Below are 20,140 nucleotides of genomic sequence, written 5' to 3'. Positions count from 1 at the left end.
CAAAATATTACTTTCTGCGACCAACTGTCCTTCGTCGCGAAAACTGTAAAATGTAGAAGTGAATGTTGACCAAATTCGCCGTACGAACTAGCTATTTCCTAAGGGTAAGGTTTCGTAGGGCAACCCCAATTTTCTGATGGCGGGTGAGTTTGTAACATATATGAAACAATATCACACAGTTTTTGCGCATATATAGTTGCGTGCCTGAAATGACACTAAATATCGAATCACATTTCAGTTTTTTTATTTTGTTGCTTAGGTATATAAGAACTAATTAACTAAATTGTGTTCTAGAATTAAGATAATTCAAATCCGTTCATTGATTAATGACAGTACTGGATGACGGTGTTTGTTTCCATGAACAACAACATTTCGGACAAATGGATATAATTTGTATAAATGGTACTTGATTAATAGCTCATTCCTCATATCTAATTCTCTCTCTCTGTGTTAAGTGATCTCTTCATTTCTCTCTGATAAGTTATCTGTTTGTCTCTCTTTCTCTCTCCCTCTCTATCTATTCATTTGTCTAGCTCTATAGAGATGGAGATGGCTGACCAGAGGGCAGAAAATAACGTCGTCTCCGGCCAACCCCAGAATAGTATTGCAGACTTTGATCCCCCAAAGAAACCCAAGACAAAGAAGTTCGCTGTTGCCTGTGCCGTTTTGGCTTCAATGACGTCTATCTTACTGGGTTATGGTAATTGTTCCTTAAAACTGATGGATATTGTTAGTGTTTGTGGTTCTCAAATGATACACTCATTCTCCACTCCTGTTCTTATTTGATTAAAAATATTATCTTACTATTGCAATCCGCCATTCTCCGTCTTATTCTTTTTGTTTTGGAAGAAACTTCTCCACCTACGACGCATGCTTATTTCAAATTTATTTACAGATATTGGTGTAATGAGTGGAGCGTCTCTCTTCATCAAAGAAAACCTCAATATTAGTGACGTTCAAGTCGAAGTTCTTAACGGTACCTTGAACATATACTCTCTCATTGGCTCCGCCTTGGCCGGTAAAACCTCTGACTGGATTGGACGCCGGTACACCATAGTACTTGCCGGAACAATCTTCTTTATTGGAGCTCTCCTCATGGGTTTTGCCCCGAACTACGCCTTCCTCATGTTCGGTAGATTCATTGCCGGAGTTGGAGTTGGCTATGCTCTTATGATAGCTCCTGTCTACACCACCGAGATCTCTCCGGCCTCGTTTCGTGGCTTCCTCACATCTTTCCCCGAGGTTTGTTTCATTACCACATTCTATTATCATATAATACAGTAACTATTTTTGTTATTAGCCAAGGTAATATGTTTACATAAATTTAAGCATCTAAGTATTTGAAAAAAGTTATGCTTGCGAGACCATATATTTATATCACATTTTTGTATCATCCCATGTGACACGTAGTGCATACAATGAACATTCAATAAGATAAATTCATTAATTGATGTGGCATTTAAACCATCACTTGCCACGTCCGAAGGTATAAAAATATGGTAAAAAAATGTGATATTCTAACAATTTCCTTGTAAAAAGTGGGGGAGTGCTATTCACACACCCTTTTTTACCTCCCATGCACTCTTGTTAATTTTTGTCCATTGGTCTTCTTCAATTCCTTCGATCCAACGGCCAAAAATTGAGAGAATGTGTGAGACGGTAAAAAAGAGTGTGTGAATAGCACCATCCAAAAAATAATGCTATGGTGACCAGATATTCATAGCACATTAGTGTATCATTTCATGTGGCAGGTGACGTAGACAACCAACATTCAATGAGATAAATTCATTAATTAATGTGACAGGTACACATCACTTGCCACATTAGATAGTGCACAAATGTCACATAAAATGCGGTCACCCTAGAATTTTCCTGAAAAATTAAACTGGGTGGCACTATCCACACCATGTTTTACTTTCCATACACCCTCTGAATTTTCGACCACAAGATCAAATGAAGTAAAGAATATCAAAAGATGGAAATTAACAAGAGGTGTGTGAAAAATACTAATGGATGTGTAGATAGCACCACCCTATTTATTGTTCGTAAACCTCTCACATGCATGCCCGTGGAGTTTATATTAATAGAATTGATCATTTTGAAAATATGTAGGTGTTTGTTAACGTTGGTATATTACTGGGGTACGTATCCAACTTTGCCTTTGCCAAGCTCCCAATCCACTTGAACTGGAGGATCATGCTCGGCATTGGCGCAATTCCCTCAGTTTTTCTTGCCCTCGGCGTTTTAGCCATGCCCGAGTCACCACGCTGGCTCGTCATGCAAGGGAGACTCGGAGACGCCAAGCGAGTACTAAATAAAACATCATCTTCTGAAGAGGAATCGCAGCTCAGACTAGACGAGATTAAAGAAGTTGCAGGAATCCCCAAAGACTCAAAGGATGAGGTCGTTCAGGTTTCTAAACGCAGCCAAGGTGAAGGTATATGGAAGGAATTGCTCATCCGACCCACGCCGGCTGTTCGCCACATTTTAATAGCAGCCCTTGGTATCCACTTCTTTCAACAATTGTCGGGCACAGACTCTGTGGTTTTGTACAGCCCTAGGATCTTCGAGAAGGCGGGAATCACTTCTTACAATGACAAGCTACTTGCAACCGTGGCTGTTGGATTTGTCAAGACCATTGCAATCTTGGTGGCAACATTTCAAGTTGATCGGTTTGGACGTCGTATTTTGCTTTTGAGCAGCGTGGGTGGAATGGTAGTTTCTTTTACGCTGCTCGGTGTGGGTCTTACGGTCATTGATCAATCCCACAGCAAGGTCCCATGGGCCATCGGGTTGTGCATCGCCATGGTACTATTCATCGTTGCTTTTTTCTCCATTGGGTTGGGACCCATCACGTGGGTCTACAGTTCTGAGATTTTTCCGTTGCAGTTGCGCGCGCAAGGGTGCAGTATGGGGGTGGCCGTAAACAGGGTGACGAGTGGGGTCATCTCGATGACTTTTATTTCATTGTATAAGGCCATCACGATTGGAGGGGCCTTTTTTCTTTACGCGGGAATTGCTGCGTTTAGTTGGGTTTTCTTTTATACGTTGTATCCAGAAACGCAGGGTCGATCCCTTGAAGATATGGAGGTCTTGTTTGGTAAATACCACAAGTGGAGAAAAGCCAATGCCCTGCTTGACAAGACTAAGCAAGCTGATCATGGTTTTGGTGACGACAACAAGGCTCAAATCCATTAGGAATAGAAGGGCAATGCTTAATCAATGTTTAATGCACTTTATGATGATGATCAATTCCTTTATCTCATATATTTCAGTTATATGCAACTGTACTTACATCTATAAGAATAATTTTCATTAAAACCCAAAAATTTGTTTGGTATGTAGTGAAGTTGAAAATTTTGAAAACTTTTGGTTTTCATCTTTAGTGAGACATAGATCTCAAGCAATCACTCTAGCCATTATATTAAATTCTGAACTTTTAAGAAGAATAATGCCAAGGAACCAAATTTTATAAACCAAATGACACGGTTGTTTATGGTTGGATTATTACTTATGTGTTGATTAACATGCTTAACTCCTATTGATGATACATCATTTGGTTTGCAAAATTTGGTTTAAAAGTTTGGCATTATCCTTCTAAAAAAATCACTAAACACAGCACATGAAAACCCCACTCTACCTAGACATCCATTGACTTACCCGTAAACCCTCACCCTCGCTTATCGACTTTCCATTTATTCTTCTCTCTGATCATAGCGTCCTTTCTAATATTTTCTAGTGGACACAAAATCTTCATGATCAAGATCGATCGAGCACACAAGTTCTGTGCTCACTCTCACCTTTTGGGAAGGTTCAGAGTCTCAGACATCTTATTTTCTTTGTTAGGTAACAAGATGTTCCATCGATATGTTTGGTAGATGTGTATAATATATAATTATTTGTTCTTGTTAGAACATTTAGTAAATTTAGAATCTTCTCCGTAATTGCAAGAAGGTAAATTTTTATGGTAATTATTTTAGGAATTCGTCTCATATGGGTTTTGTCAAACCCTATATATATATCAAATTATCTTTCTTTGTTCATTTGTTAATTATCTTTATTGTTCATTTTCCAGCTTTCAATTCAGTTTATCTTGTTTGATTCACATTCTAAGCTGTCGTATTTAACTCTCAACTCAAACATTAAGACGTGTTCCAAACAATAAGTCCATAGGATTGGCATGAGCGGAGAGGGAGTTTAGCAAATACTCAAGGAAGGTAAGCCGATAGGATTTCTATTTTGTAAGTCTGTATTTTGAGAAATATGAGTAGATTATTTAGATCTAATTCAATGGCCAACGCTAGCTCTAGGTCCAATCTAGGAACAATTCCAGATGTAGTAAATGAAGAATAAAAACTAGAATTTCAGACAGATGACAGTGTCGACTTTGGAGATTGGAATATTCCCAAGGTTTCTAGTAAAAACATCTATAAAAAGAAATGGTCAGTAGCCTCTTTTAGAAATGAACACCATGTCAAAACATTTGAAAAAGCATATGCTCTTAGCAAAGAACATGAAACTTGTCAATTATTCACGCCGGAAGAAATTAGAACCCATAGAAAATATGGTTACAATTACATTCACATATGCCTAATCCAAATTGCAGTTACACCATTAACAAGGAGAGGTCTTAATACCTCTATCTTGTTATGTCTCTGAGATGCTAGATTCACTGATTTTAGTGATAGTATTCTTGGAATGATTGAGTCAAGTTTTTATAACGGACCAATTCATTTTGATTGTTTCCCAGATCTCACAATAAGCCTTTCAGACCCTCACATGCTGAAAGCACTCACATTAAACATAAAAACTTCAAGGTACCAAGTCTTTGAAAGGGTCCAACCATTAGCTCTAATTTTTAGAGTCTATTACAAGGTTACAGGAACAAACATGAATTTCCAAGCCTTAGTCAAAGGTCCTAGAGACCACACTCTTAATCCAAACAAACCAAGAATATGCTAACATCAAAATACCCAGAACCATTAGATGGTCAGATATCAGTCTACCTTCAGATTGGTGTTTGATTAACGAAAGCAAACCAGTTAATATTCAAAATAGTCTAGTCAATCTAGACAACATAGAAGAATATTTTGATCGAACAGTTAAAATCAACTTTGACCGACCAACCAGAAAATCAAATGCTCAACTACAAGAATTTCCCCAGTCACACAAATCCTTGACACCCAGTAGGAATTCTTTTTCTGGATCCACATCTGCCATTATGATGGGTCAAGACCAAGATTTAATCAATTGATTAATTAACAAAAAATTAAAGGCAGTTGAAACAAGCTTGACTGTTACTCAGCAAGAATTAATCAATGACTTGATTAATATCAAGCTAAAAGCAATAGAAACAACTTCTCAAGCCACTCATCTCGTTTATCAACCCAATACCCAAAATCAAGGAGAACAAACTTCTCCAACAGCTTCAGACTTTGAAAAAAGTCAAGTCAACCATCAATTACTAGTCTTAAAATAATTTCACAAACCAGAGTTTACTCACCATAGGAAAACGGTTAGACAAAATCGAAACAAAAATAGACAAACTTTCCCAACCAAAACTAACACTTAGGGAAAAACCTTTAGTCAACTTTCCAAAGTCTTCTTCTAGCACAATCGCTTTGAAAACCATTTCCACAAGTAAAAAAATAGACCAAATGTTACAAGAATTAAAGCAAGAAAAAACAGTCAGTGTTTTACAACATCCAGAACAATCTCGTGTAGAAACAATTTCTACAATATGGGATTCAGAAAATGAAACCGAAACAGACTCCATTAGGAAAGTAGAACAATCTTTTCAAAACCTTGAACTCAAAAGGATCACAAATAAATGAGTCAACAAAACAACTCTTACCCAAAATTGGTATCCGATACCAACACCTCCGGATATTCAATTTGAGGAACGAAACATCCAAAATCAATTCTTAGTTTTGACTAATAAACTATATGAATGGAATATAGATGGGTTATCAGAACAATAACTTTTAAATAAATTACAACACATCTCTATGGTTTCTAATAGTTATATTACCAATCATAATCTTAGCCAAACCCAAGTTGTCAACCTTTTGATCACTGGATTCACAGGAATGCTTCATTTATGGTGGGAAAAACATCTCAATGAACAATCACGAAATGAAATTAAACATGCAGTTAAAAAGGATGAAGATGGAACGCCCATCTTTGATGAGCATATATGATAAGGAGTCCAAGATGCAAGCAACACCTTACTCTTTACCATCACAGAACATTTCATAGGTACACCCAATTATGTCACTTCCAGAATTCATGACCAACTTAGCAATCTAAGATGTCCTACCTTAAGCGATTTCAGATGGTACAAAGACGTTTTCATGTCCAGAGTCATCATTAGAGAAGATAGTAATCAACCATTTTGGAAAGAAAAATTCATCCATGGATTACCAAACCTTTTTGCCCATAAAATTAGGAATGTTTTAGTCAACGACGAAGGTATCATACCATATCATACCTTTACTTATGGAAATATTATTAATATTATCCAGAAGGAAGGATTGAAAATGTGTATTGATATGAAAATTTCAAAACAAGTAAATAAAGACGAATCAATAGCCAAATATGAATTAGGAACATTTTGTGAACAATACAGATTACCTCCTATTGCTCCATCCAGCAAAAAGAAAAAATCAGAAGCCTACAATAGGTATCCAAACAGACACCCAAATAGGTATTCTAGTAGGAAACATCCTAAATATAACAAATTCAAAAACAAGAATTTTGAAACAAATAAATTTTATGACAAACTCAAGTCCAGCAAGTGGAAGAGGAAACCTTCAAGAAAATTTCACTCCAAAAATCAAGAACAAAAGGGAAATTGCTACAAGTGTGGCAAATTCGATCATTATGCAGATAAATGTCGTGTTAAGAAAATAATCAGCCAGCTGAAAATCTTTGAAAAAGAGAAACTACAGCTAATTCAAGTCTTAGAATTAAGGGACACAGACCATAGTCAATCCGAAAATGATTTAAGTACTAATTCCTCTTCTTCCAACAATTCCTCAAGTAGGCTTTCATCCCCCGACATTAAGATAGGATGCATTGATACTTGTTGTAAAAAGATTTCAGTCCTTAATAAACAAGAAGAACAGAAAATTTTCTTATCGAATTAATCAGTAAAGTAGATGATCCATAATTGAAATCGTTCTACTTACAAAAGCTTAAGAAATTAGTCTCCCAAAATGAAGCCAATACCAGTTAAACCCAAGTTTCCCAAAAAATAAGCCTTAACACAACCTTGGAGCGATTTAATAAATCCAAGAAAGAAATTACAGTTAAAGATTTACAAAGAGAAATCAACAAAATCAAAGATGAAATTAGGTTTCTAAAATCAGAAAACCTAGAAATTCGTACACATCTCAGTAGGATTCAAACACAAACACTTGTCAACAATAATGATGAAGGACACGATAGTTCTTCCTCAAGTCACAATTTAGATTCTCAGTCTAAAGAAAAATCAACAAAAGGTTTAATATTAGGATTATTAGATAAGATAAGAATCTAGAAATGATATTCTAAAATTAAAATAATAATTGAAGATTTTCACTTAGAAACAATTGCTTTGATTGACTCAGGAGCACACTTGAATTGTATTAAAAAATGACTAATTCCTACTCAGTATTTTCATAAATCAATAGAAATGCTTTAGTGCTGCCATGTCAATGCAATTAAAATATGAAATTCCAAAAACTCATATCTGTCGAAACAATGTTTGTTTCAAAACTCCATTTGTTTTAATAAAAAACATTTCAGACCCAGTTATTTTAGGACTTCCTTTCATAGCTCTCCTATATCCTTTTAAGGTACACCATAATCGGATAACCACTAGGATGTTAGGACAAAAAATCACATATGAGTTCTACATGAAAACATACCTCAAAAAATTAAGACAATTACAAAAGGATAGCATTTCAAAAACCATCAATTTACTTACCAATAAAACACAACAAATTAATTTCTTTAAGGAAGAAATTAATTACAAAAGAATCAAAGAACAATTAACAAATAAATCTTTGTTACAAAACATTGACAATTTTCAAAAGAAACTTATAAATGAAATTGTTCTGATATTCCTAACGCCTTTTGGCACAGAAAACAACACATTGTCAAACTTCCTTACAATAAGGATTTTGATGAAAAGAAAATACCCACCAAAGCTAGCCCAATTCAAATGAGTCAAGAAGTTATGGAATTCTATAAAACAGAGATTCAGGAACTTCTTAATAAAGGAATAATTAGAAAAAGAAAATCACCATGGTCATGTCCTGCTTTCTATGTCCAAAAGAATACAAAATTAGAAAGAGGAACCCCTAGGTTGGTCATCAATTATAAACCTCTTAATGAAGTTTTAGAATGGATACGATATCCAATTCCTAACAAAATAGATTTGATGAAGAGACTAAGTCAAGCAATAACTTTTTCAAAATTTGATATGAAGTCTGGATTTTGGCAAATTCAGATTCATGAGGATGATAAATACAAAACAACATTTGTCACTCCTTTTGGTAATTATGAATGGAATGTAATGCCTTTTGGTCTTAAGAATACACCCAGTGAATTTTAGAATATCATGAATGAAATATTTAATCAATACAATCATTTCTCAATTGTCTACATTGATGATGTTCTCATTTATTCTAAATTGATATATGAGCATTGGAAACACCTGAATATGTTTGCTAGGATAATTAAGTCAAATGGATTAGTTGTCTCAGCAACCAAAATTATACTATTCCAAACCAAAGTTAGATTTTTAGGATACAATATCTACCAGTCTACCATTCAGCCAATAAATAAAGTCATCCAATTTGCAAATAAGTTTCCAGATGAAATCACTGACAAACCTAATTACAGAGATTTCTAGGATCCTTAAATCATATTGCAGAATTTTATCCCTATCTTAGACAACAATGCAAACCTTTATTTGATCGTCTCAAAGAAAATCCTTCACCTTGGTTTCATACTCATACTTCCATTTTCAAACAAATCAAATCCCATGTTAAGACTTTGCCCTGTCTTGCCATTCCAACTCCTAATTCATTCAAAATTGCTGAAACTGATGCCTCTGAAATTGTTTATGGAAGTATTCTCAAGCAGTCCGTCTCATCCGGATCTCCTGAACAAATTGTTTGTTTTCATTCAGGAGTATAGAATCCAGCACAAAGTAATTATAGTACTATTAAAATAGAAATATTATCTATTGTATTATGCATTAGTAAATTCCAAGATGATTTGTTAAATAAAAAAATTTTAGTCAGAGTCCATTGCAAATCTGCAAAACATGTTTTACAAAAAGATGTTCAAAACATTGCATCAAAACAGATTTTTGCAGTCATATTAAGTATTTTTTATTTTGACATTGAATATATTAAAGGCAGCCAAAATTGCATCCCTGATTTCCTAACCAGAGACTTTTTGCTGGGGAAGAATGACAGACAAAAAAACTGATCAGAGGAGGCTTCCAGTCACTCTACCACCACCACCAGTCAAACAAGAATCAAACCCAGATTCTTCATCAGCCTTAGCTATTACCAACCGATTCACTCATTTAGGCTCCACAATAGGAAACCTTAGACGAAATTATCAAACACCCCATCCAAATTATCAAACGACATTAGTCAGTCAATATAATCCATATTCAACTTAAACTTACCAATCCACATCTTCCCAATCAGCCAGTTATACTAAAACATCACCATATGTCAAGAAAAACCCCAGTTAATATCTTTTCAACATCCTTTTCAACATTCACCAAGAACAAGCACCAGAAAAAATAGATAAAATAGTTTTTCCACCCAATTTTCATTATCAGCCAACCAAATCATATAAAACTCTCAAATATTACCAAGTCATTCTCAGTGAGACTGAATCCATTTCAATTAAACCACTTTACAGCAAAACTCATGAAAACAAAATCCTTTACCATTTTCTTTATATTGGAAAGTTTTTAACTGAATTAGAATGGGGACTCCCCCTTTACCAGACCACACCCCTTCATACCCAGCATGTTCTCATCCCTAATAATCATTACAATTATTTTGATTATATTCAACCATGGACTAACATTTTACTCCATCAAACAGAAGACTTGAGTCATTCATGGTTCATCAATTTTGACAAAAGTTTCAAATTAAATTTCCTAGCATGGTTTCCAAAATGGTGGTCAGTTCATGGCCCACCAGCTAGCCTCTTACCAGAAGAACTCATGCAAGCCCTATCAGCTGGTTTCCAGATGAAATTTGACAGAAGCCGATTTAACTACAAAATTACACTTCTCCCATTATTTATGGCCAAGTACAAAGTTCCGTGGATTTTAAAGTGGAATTATGAAGTTGAAACCGGTGAAGTCTACAGATCAAGATCAGTTAAGTGGTGGGATAAATTCAATCATCAGACGATTATCAACCTGGTCCTCTCAGAGTTTCCCATCCCTCAAGTTCCAGCTATCCGAGCTCAACCAACAATGGCGTTGCCAACCATTCTAGAACAATCTTTATTAGATATTAGTCTGTCATCATCCATTAAAGGAACAACCAAGTCATCCAAATCAACAAGTTCAAAGAAGAAAGAAAAATCATCTCAGCTCAATGATTTAGCCCAACAGCTAATGGCAGAAACAACTTTGCTCCATGACGAAGGCTCAGATTTTGACGCTTCAGACCCATCCTCACAGCATATAGTCAACTCAGCAAGTCAAAAATCTCAAGTAGTATATTATATGGATTCCCAAGACCTATTTGATCTCTGAATAATTCAATCATGTAAAGACACAGTAACTAGGCATGTGACCCCAATAAGAAATATGTCATTTCCAGCACCAAAAGCAGTAGTCATCATTTCAAATTCTAGACAATTCACGAATAGTCACTTTTTTCACCATTCATCAACAGTAAAAGCAAGTCATCATTCTGTTTTTCAATTATGCTCGCGTGATCCAACAGTCATCAACTTTAATCATCATCCAGCTTAAACAACAGCGAGGTTCTCGACCTCAATCATTCCATTCAGTCATCCCAGTCTATTAAAAGAAAGCTCAAGCCTCATTCGGATGAGGCTGAAACTTCTACGCATTCTTATCTTAGAACAAAAGCAATATTCAGCTTGTAATTTCCCAGTTCACAAATTTTAAACACTTTTAATTTTTAAATGTCAAGGATGTCTGCGTGCACTAATATCCTTTTCATCAGTTATTTTCCCATTTGCTGACCCAATCGTCAGTAAATCAATTGTAAGTTCTAGTGTAAGTTTTGCAATAAAACTTATTTTCAAATTATATATGCATCACTATTTTAAATTCATTATTTTCATTATGAAGAATATTTTCATAACAACTGATTTTGAATGGCATAAAATTCTTACTTACAGTCAGTTCATCGAGTATATAAAGTTTAAGGTAAACACCGATCAATCATTTGTTCAATTCTTTCTATTTGTTTATAACAGTTGGTTTCATGGCATTTTTTGTTGGAAATATGCCCTGAAAGTCAATCTTTGGAAGAAACCTTTCAGGACAAATGAATCGATGTATGGATGAATCTTATACATCAAATGGCAAAGACACGAATTAGGACTATCTCAATAAACGATATATGTCCTAAATAGTGTATCCATGGATAATGGATCGATTGAAGAAGTAATCTAATGATGTTAGACTTCAGAGACCTTCTTCACATAACCATTATGTCCAAAAGGTTCCTAGTCATTGGATTGTCGGAGGGAAACTAACAATGCTTAGACCGGTACATACTGTGTCCGCTTCAAATGGAAGGATGGAAAGTCTCATCCTATTCGTGTTGTGACACTAAGACAAGTATGTAGGTGCTCATTAAGAGAATGAGTTCACTGAACACAATCGAACGAGAGTACTTGCATGGAGGTCTACTCACATGTCAAGCAAGTAACTCTAATGGTTGGAATAATGTAAGTAGTCCTTTGACCTGAGGCATCGTCGTTGTCTAGTGGCTAAGTACTTAATCTTTGATTATGTCAAAGTCACCCCATTCGCGGATGTCCACGACATAATTGGGGTTAAGCCACTTAGTCATGAAGGCAAGTGAATGCGCAACAAGGAATCTCTAATCCTCGATTAGAGAGGAAGAATACTCTAAGATATGATTCGGGAATCTTCGGCCGAAGTATCGAGCGTAATAAAGGAAAGCGTTCCTATACGACTCAATAGAATCATATAAGAAGGAATAATCACATTAGGGGTTTGACATAATATATCCATAACCTAGTAATGTGATTGAGAGTATTGTTTTAGAGAAGGATCGAATTACATTGTAATTCCAACTGAATAGGTTCTCCGAACAACTTCTACATTAGCTTGGGTAGCTATGACATATGGTTAGATGTCACTCATAGCTTGTGAGTTCTTCTAGATGATTAAATGTAGTCATCAAAGAAGAAAGGTGAATTAAAATGAAGTTTTAATTCACTAAGTGATTGGATTAAATATAATCAATTTAATTGATGTCAATCACCTCACTGCCTTGCTAATTAGAACCTAAAATGATTGTACACCGATACACTCTTGTAGTGAGTAATTAATGGATGATGGAAATAATTAATTGGATTAATTAAGTGTTGTGATTAATTTAGAAAGTCTAAAGAAATCATAAAAGCGATAAAAGATCGTTTTGGGCTTAAAGAAACGTTCGGGTTTAATTGGGCCCATTGGGCCTAAACCCATTGGGCTTTTATTCTTGCATAGGATGACTTGAAATAATAAAAGCCCAAACCAAACACTAAAGGGCCGGCCACTTAAAGGGTTTGGGAGAGATATTTAGTCAAGTTGTTGACTAGGTTTCTTTTTGTCTATATAAGGAACATTATAGCACAAAGTTCATTAGGGTTTTTGTGTGTTTTTGAACAACAAAGAGGCAAAAGAAAATAGCTCTCTAAAACCACAAAGGCCGGCCACCTAGAGGGTGAATTAACTAACAATCTTTCACCCTTTTGGTTATTCCTCCATCCATCTCACTACACTAGTGGGTGTGGATCTTTAGAGGTCTTCTCCTTTGGAGACTAAAGGAGAACCTTGGAGCACTCTTACTAACAAAGTGGAGGAGGCAAGGAGGGAGGCTAGACTCAAGGACTTCAAGGAACAAAGGGCTTGGAGGTGGTCCATCCTTGGTCTCAAGTCTAGATCAAGAGGTATAAGTCTAAACTTTCACTTTGTTCTTTACTAAAATGTTTTGATGCATTATATATAAACCTATGAACCTTGAAGGGGATTTGCATGACTATAGCTTTGATTTTATTTGATAAATTGCTTCCGTTGCTCATGTATATAAATTTTGAATTGTATATGCATGCTAGTCATTTAGAAATCCCTTTTGTACAACTCATAATTTTCCCTTCATTTTTAATCCTGGTTATTCACCACATCAAGTTGTTGGAAATGTGCCCTAAAACCAATCATATGATGATACTTTACGGACATTTCAAATGTTAAACTAATCTAGTTTAACATATAAAGGGCAAAGATTATTGTTTGAGCCGTCTCATATAAATGTTATATGCTTAAACGATAAAGTCCAAGGAATATGTGATTGGGAGAATGCAATCTAATGAAGTTAGATTAATGAGACCATTCTTTCGTAGACACATCCTAAATGTTCTTGATCATAGGATTACCAATTGGGCATTGACAGTCCGTTAAGATCAGTACGTACTGTGTCTTCTCTCAGGGAGAGTGACTAGTCTCGAGTCATTGGTGTGTGTGACATCAAGACAAGTACGTAGGTGCTCAATAAGAGAATGAGTTCACTGAACGTGATCAACGAAGAGTTCTTATATTCCATGTCACATGAGAACTCATGGTTGGGATAATGCAAAGTAGTCCTTTGACCTGAGGCATCACAGTTGTCTTGTGGTTAAGTCCTTAATCTTTGATTATGTCTAATTCACCCCCTAGGGGTGTCACGGCATCGTTGGGGTTAAGCCACTTAGCTATGGAGACAAGTAAATGCGCAACAAGGGATCTCTAACCTTCAAACAGTTGAGGGAGAATACTCTATGATATGATTTGGAATCTCTGGCCAGAGTATGAATGAGATTGGGGAATGCGTTCCAAATCACATTCAAGGAAATCATATAAGCAAACGATTCACATTGGATAGTAGACATGAGTAAATAAACTATCATACCAAACAATGTGGTCAAGAGTATTAGATTAGAGAAGGACCGTATTGCATTTGTAATCCCGAACTGAATAGGTTCTCTAACCTCTTCTGATTAGCTTGGGTAACCATGACATGCTGCTAGGCGTCAACCATGGTTTGTGGAAGCCCTATACGTGTATAACCACTAAAGGGAGAATTGAAAATTGTTTCAATTCACAATCGATGTAAAATTGTTTTAATCGCCCACTGCCTCGCTAAAAGGAACCTAATGGATCGCACACCATAAAAGGTGGAGATTGAAGATTAAACGGAAATGAGTAAGAATGATTAAATGGTTTAATCATTTATTTATGGCAAGGATTAATTAATATGTTAATTAATCAAACGAATAAGTTCGTTAAAGACCTCGGGATAGTTTTGGACCTTAAGGCCCAATGGGCTTCGAACGTCAAGCCCATTAACTTAAGTTGTATGACAAATTAATGAATAAAGATTCATTAAAGCCCAAAAGCCCAAAATTCCTTAGGTGGCCGGCCATATGGTGATGAATTAGGGTTTTGGTTGTTTAGGTCACTTAAAGAAGTGACTATATAAAGGACTTTATAGCCAAATATTCATTAATGTGATTAAGGGTTTATTTTGGGTGAAAATGGGTGAGAATTGTCTCTCCATTTTCTCTCTAAAGAGGCCAACACCTTGGAGGGTACATCTAGCAATCCTACTACTCCAAGGTCACTCATTTCTTCTACAATCAAACCTTGGTGAAGAGACTTAGAGGTTCTCAATTTTGGGAACTTGGAGAACCTATTCTTCCATCCAAATCCATGGATCTAAGAAGCAAGGAATGAAGGCCCTATCTCTTTGGGTGATTAGCCTTTGCTTATGCAAAGAGGAATCTACGAAGGTATTAATTTCAACTCACTTTGTTTTGAGTTGATTATTGGTTCACCAATCTACTAGGCTTTGAATTTCATGGGTAATGTTTTGTTTTTGAATGCATACAAGCATGATTCCGCCTTTAATTTGTTAATTGCATGCTATAGATGTTATTCAAATGAACATGTTTTTCAAAATAAATCCTTCAAGTGGTATCAGAGCCTAGGTCTAGTAGTTGGTGAATCCTTTTGGGTTTTGTAGTTCATAAGTTTATGATTTAAAAGTTGTAATTGTTACAAGCTTTATTCTTGCTTCTTTGAATGTAAATTTTGTTTGAAAATTTGCCATCTCAAATGTTGTAGATGTAGTTCATATGAGCATGAATATTGGAGCTAAAATTTGGTGCCATGATTTTGGGAATTTTCGGCCAAATCCAAAGGGTGATTTTTTGGGTTCATGTTTGTCTTGTTAAAATGGTTTTAAGGTGACTTTTGGAACCCCTAAGTACCCTAGGATGTTAGCCTCATTTTGAATGATGAAAATTTGAGTTTTTTGGCTTGAAAACATTCATGGAGCTCTTATGGGTTTTCATGGATGTTCTTCATATGTTCTTGATGTTCTTGCCAAGAACACAAAGGTTTGTGTTTTGATTCAAAGTTTTGATTTATTTCATAAAGTTTATGATATATGTTTTTCAAATGATTTATCATGTATTTAAAGTGTTAAATATTTGTATAAATGATGATGGAAACATCAATCATCAAAACATATATTATTTTTATGAAAGTATTTAAAGTGTTAAATATTTGTATAAATGATGAAAGAAATATCAATCATCAAAACATATATTATTTTTATGAAAGGTGAAAGCACTACTTGATTGTTTTTGACAAAACTAATAAATCAAAACACCCACCACTCCTTTTTATCCCTAAAAACCGGCCACCCTAATAAAATAGGGTATTTTTGGGGCTTTTATGCAATTACATAAAGTTTTGATACTTTTGTGTATTTGTACTTTGACCCGAAAGTTTACGTTTTGACGTTAAGGCCTAAAAACGCTAAAGGACAAATTGTTTTGCTCCTTTAATGAAGTTTTTGAATTTATTTAAATTTTGGGTTCTAGTTGTATTTACATGAAGTAGTGACTTTTGTGTTTTTACAAAGTGACCCCAAAAGTTTATGTTTTCGCAATATGGCCCAAAAAGTTGTGGTTATTGCATGATGGCCCAAATAGGATGAGAACAAAATTGTTTTGTCTCTTTAAATGAGAATTGGATTTTCATTTTGTTTAGCTCCACTTAAATCAATTTTATGGATACAAAAACCAAATGAAAATGTTGCATTCAATTAATTAGTTAAAGCGTTAATTAATTAAAGGATGATTATGAACCTAAACCTAATATAATTGAGCTATGTGAAAGGCGTTTCAAATTTGTTTGAACCATGGGAATGTGTAGATTAGATTTTGGTTGTAATTTGATTTGATCAAATGTTGTAAAAGGGCATAAGTCCTTCTTTACTTTAAGGTAATTTGTTTTATGCAAATGTTGTAATGAGCATAAGCTCATCCTTTACTTTGAAGTATTTCTTTCTTGCTTTATATGATATGCATGAAAATGAAGTAATTGGGTCCAACGCCCCTATGACAACACGCCTTAATGTGATTAAACGCGTAACTAAAATCAATCTCCATCCCTAGACCGAGATTCAACACAAGGCTCGTGTTGAATCTAAACAAAGGTTCATAGTCATCCTAAGGCCCTAAGGCAACTATATAGTCCATCAAATGAATGCAAACCTTATGTTAGTAGTAACATATACTCTTGCTTTAAAAACCGTTTTAAAAGCATAGTGGGAGTATTATGTACAACTAAAACAATCATATGGACCAATAGTTGTAATAGGACCAAAATTGTTTTAATAGAGATTAAAATGTATATTGATATGAGATGAGACCTAAAACCCTCAACCAAACCAATATTAAGTTGATAAAGCGTGAGAGTGCTTTGAACACTCTTTCGTGGCCTTCCACCGTGGTGGGCTTCAATCGTTTGTGACTCGTACAATGTATTCGTCCAGTTCTGGGGTTGCAAAGTATGTGCTTACATTCAGGAGAAGCCTATAAACATATGATGAAGTGAAAGGTAGGCAACGAGTGTGGCCAATATGGAGTTCTTCTGAGGCCATTCTTGAACCCCTACTTGAACTAGCATGGTGGGAATGACTTAACTAAGTGCAATGGTGCCAATATGGAGTTCTTATGAGGCATCATTCTCTAGAGGCCAAACGAGATGGGTACTTGCATTAGTTGCAAATGAGTAAGCGTACTCTCTCATTATTATTGTTGCTAGCCAATATGGAGTTCTTCTGAGGTGGGCTTGGTAATAGTGAGCCTCCCATAACCTACTAAGAGTTTCATCCAAAACTCTCGAATTCCAATGAGGGATATGGAATTTGCCAAAAATAGTGGGTGGTGCTATTTTGATTTAAAGACCCGAATCAAATGGCTTAAAATCAATCAATTTATATTCGTTATGTATTTGATTACCAATATATTTGCAAACGCTATCCAACACTTGACAAATAAAAGCCGAACGTTTAGTTTACGGACTTGGTACTACAAAACCATAGATTGTCTTTAATGGCTTGTAAATGTACCTAAGTAGTCTCATCCTCACAATCTTCCTATTGATAATGTATCATTAGAAGAATATGTTAGAAAAGGTCTATCATAGAGAGGACAACACTTTTAATGTCATAATTCTTCAATTACAAATTGTTGTATGAAGAAATAAGAGTTGCTTTGAACAACCCTTAGTCAATACAAACACTTAGTGCTTATTTCTTTGTTAATTGAACAAAGAACTTGAGAAGTAAGCACAAGGGCATGGACACTTTATGTGCCATGATTCTTCACTTACAATTTGTTGTGTGAAGAAATAAGAGTTGGCTTGTACAACTCTTTAAAGTTTGTAATTATGTTTAGAACATAATGGTTGGTTGACAAAAATAGTCCATTAACATGGACTTATGATGATTTTGAATCATTGAATGTTGAAGTGATAAACCACTTAACGAGACGGAAACTAGGCAAGGACTTCACCTTTGTTTCCCTATCCTAATCGTTCACTAAGTTTATTGTAAACTATGTAGTGAACAATAAACCACATGCTCTCCAAAATTGTTTGATGTGTATAACACAATTGAAAAAGGTTTCAAGAGAGATAGTGGGAGTTTAGGGATCATGACTAATGTAGTCAAAGGTGAAAGTCAAATAAAGAAGATAAATAACTCCAAGGGAACAAACTTTCTTTATGAAAGGATGGACATTGGAAGGGGTATTTGCAAGAAATGTCTTGCAAGTGTCAAGGACACACTTTTCGAAAGTGTTGTAAAATGTTCTTGAAAAGTTCAAAACAGTTGGTTCTTCTACTTGAATGTATGATTCCGTATTAGTAACTATGTTTTACAAATCGTTGTAAAAGTGTGACTAATAAGAAGTAGAAGATATATGAGAGAAGAAAAGGTGCTTCACATACGAAACGTGAATCAAATGTAGATCTCTGTGAAAACAGATAGTACTTACTTCCTCATATGAACTACCAAAGAAATTGGATTATAGTAATCTAATTTATTGTCTCTATAGTAGAGATGATATGGTAGTGTTAACTGTTTAGAATATAATGATGCTTAAAACCCAAAACGTTGCAAGGTAGTGACTAATCCCAACTAAATTGTGATACTTCTAAAAACATAAGTTACGAGTTGGTGAAACAAGGATGCTTTGGATCGTTAGATCCGGATCCAATACCTTCTTGTTAAAATTGTATGGAGGCGAAATGTTCGAATCTTTATTCTTTTGGAAAGAAGAAAGAATCACAAAGTTGTTGAGGTTAATTCACTTAAATGTTAGTGGCATTTGTCCACAAACATAATATTACTCATGTTGAATAACATTCACCGAAGATCACTCTCGGTTGGACTATAGTTTATTTTGAATAAACACAAGTCCGAATACTTTGCAAAATGTTTCAAAGAATTCAAGTAATGTAAGTTGATGAGTAAGACGTCTAAAGTATTTACCTCCTTAGATTTGATCCAAGATAAGGTAACACTTTAGATGAGTTTCCTTGAAAGATATCAAGGAAATAAGCAGCATAAGATAATGTATTTCTCCATTAGGAGAAGAACGAACTTGAATAAGATTTAGTTCGTTAAATGTTATCTATTACCCATATATAGGATATATACTTCTAAAACAATATGATTGTCGATGAGAAGATCTTCCAATATTTTCATGACTCCATAAGATGTAGTTGGAAAAGAAAGACAAATCTTAAGCATGTTAAAGATTTGGGGTTGTGTGCTAATAAGCAATATTTGTTTGATAACAATCTTGTAGGATATCCTTAAAATAACTTTTGGATATCGCTTCTATAAACCAACTAACAAATGTTGTTTTGTTGGGTAGTTCATTGTAATTCTACAATGTGATTTGCCTAAAAGCAAATGAACGAGAGATAGAACTCAAAGAATGGGTTCTTTGAGAGACAAGATAGTAATCAACAAATATAAACAACCTAGTTCCTATACCACAAGCTCCAAGGTAGTCGATAAGAATGAAAATCCTTATGACTACATTGAGTGCATATACGATATATACTCAAGGAAATGGTAAAGTACCATTTGACTCGAAATAATGAAACCTTCATAGCTAATTGGTAGCTTAAGGTAACTACAATCAAAGAGAATGGTTGACTTTGAAGAAACCATCTTTGAGATAGTCTTAGTTTCAATTAATTCGAAGATTGCTAGCTACAACTAAAATGGTGATTCAATGTTTTGACATAATATGGGTTTCCGAAACCATTATTAAGATAGTCTTGATAATATATGTCCAAAACTATAAATCACAAGACATGTAAGTTGTAGAGATCCATCCATCATGGATCTTAGCAAGTTAGTGGGAGCTATTTGCATTTTATGAGGAAAAAGGATCAAATCGTTTGATTTCTCATCAAGATGTAAATGAATCTTTTGTTTACGAGTTTTACAAAAGATTAGTGGGAGTTAATCATGTTCCTAAAATTTAAATATAT

General features: G+C 34.9%; 1 protein-coding gene across 1 annotated transcript; it reads left to right on the top strand.

Moving 5' to 3' along the window:
- Positions 1-543: 543 nt before the first annotated feature.
- On the top strand, positions 544-3,198 carry LOC126586113 (putative polyol transporter 1). Its single transcript, XM_050250814.1, has 3 exons — positions 544-700; positions 896-1,242; positions 2,113-3,198. Exons 1-3 carry the CDS (start codon positions 544-546, stop codon positions 3,196-3,198), a joined length of 1,590 nt encoding a protein of 529 aa, XP_050106771.1.
- The last annotated feature ends 16,942 nt before the right edge of the window (positions 3,199-20,140 follow it).

Source organism: Malus sylvestris, chromosome 10 (genome assembly GCF_916048215.2).
Source record: "Malus sylvestris chromosome 10, drMalSylv7.2, whole genome shotgun sequence".
In the NCBI taxonomy this organism is placed as follows: Eukaryota; Viridiplantae; Streptophyta; class Magnoliopsida; order Rosales; family Rosaceae; genus Malus; species Malus sylvestris.
This window is presented reverse-complemented; position numbering and strand designations above follow the sequence as displayed.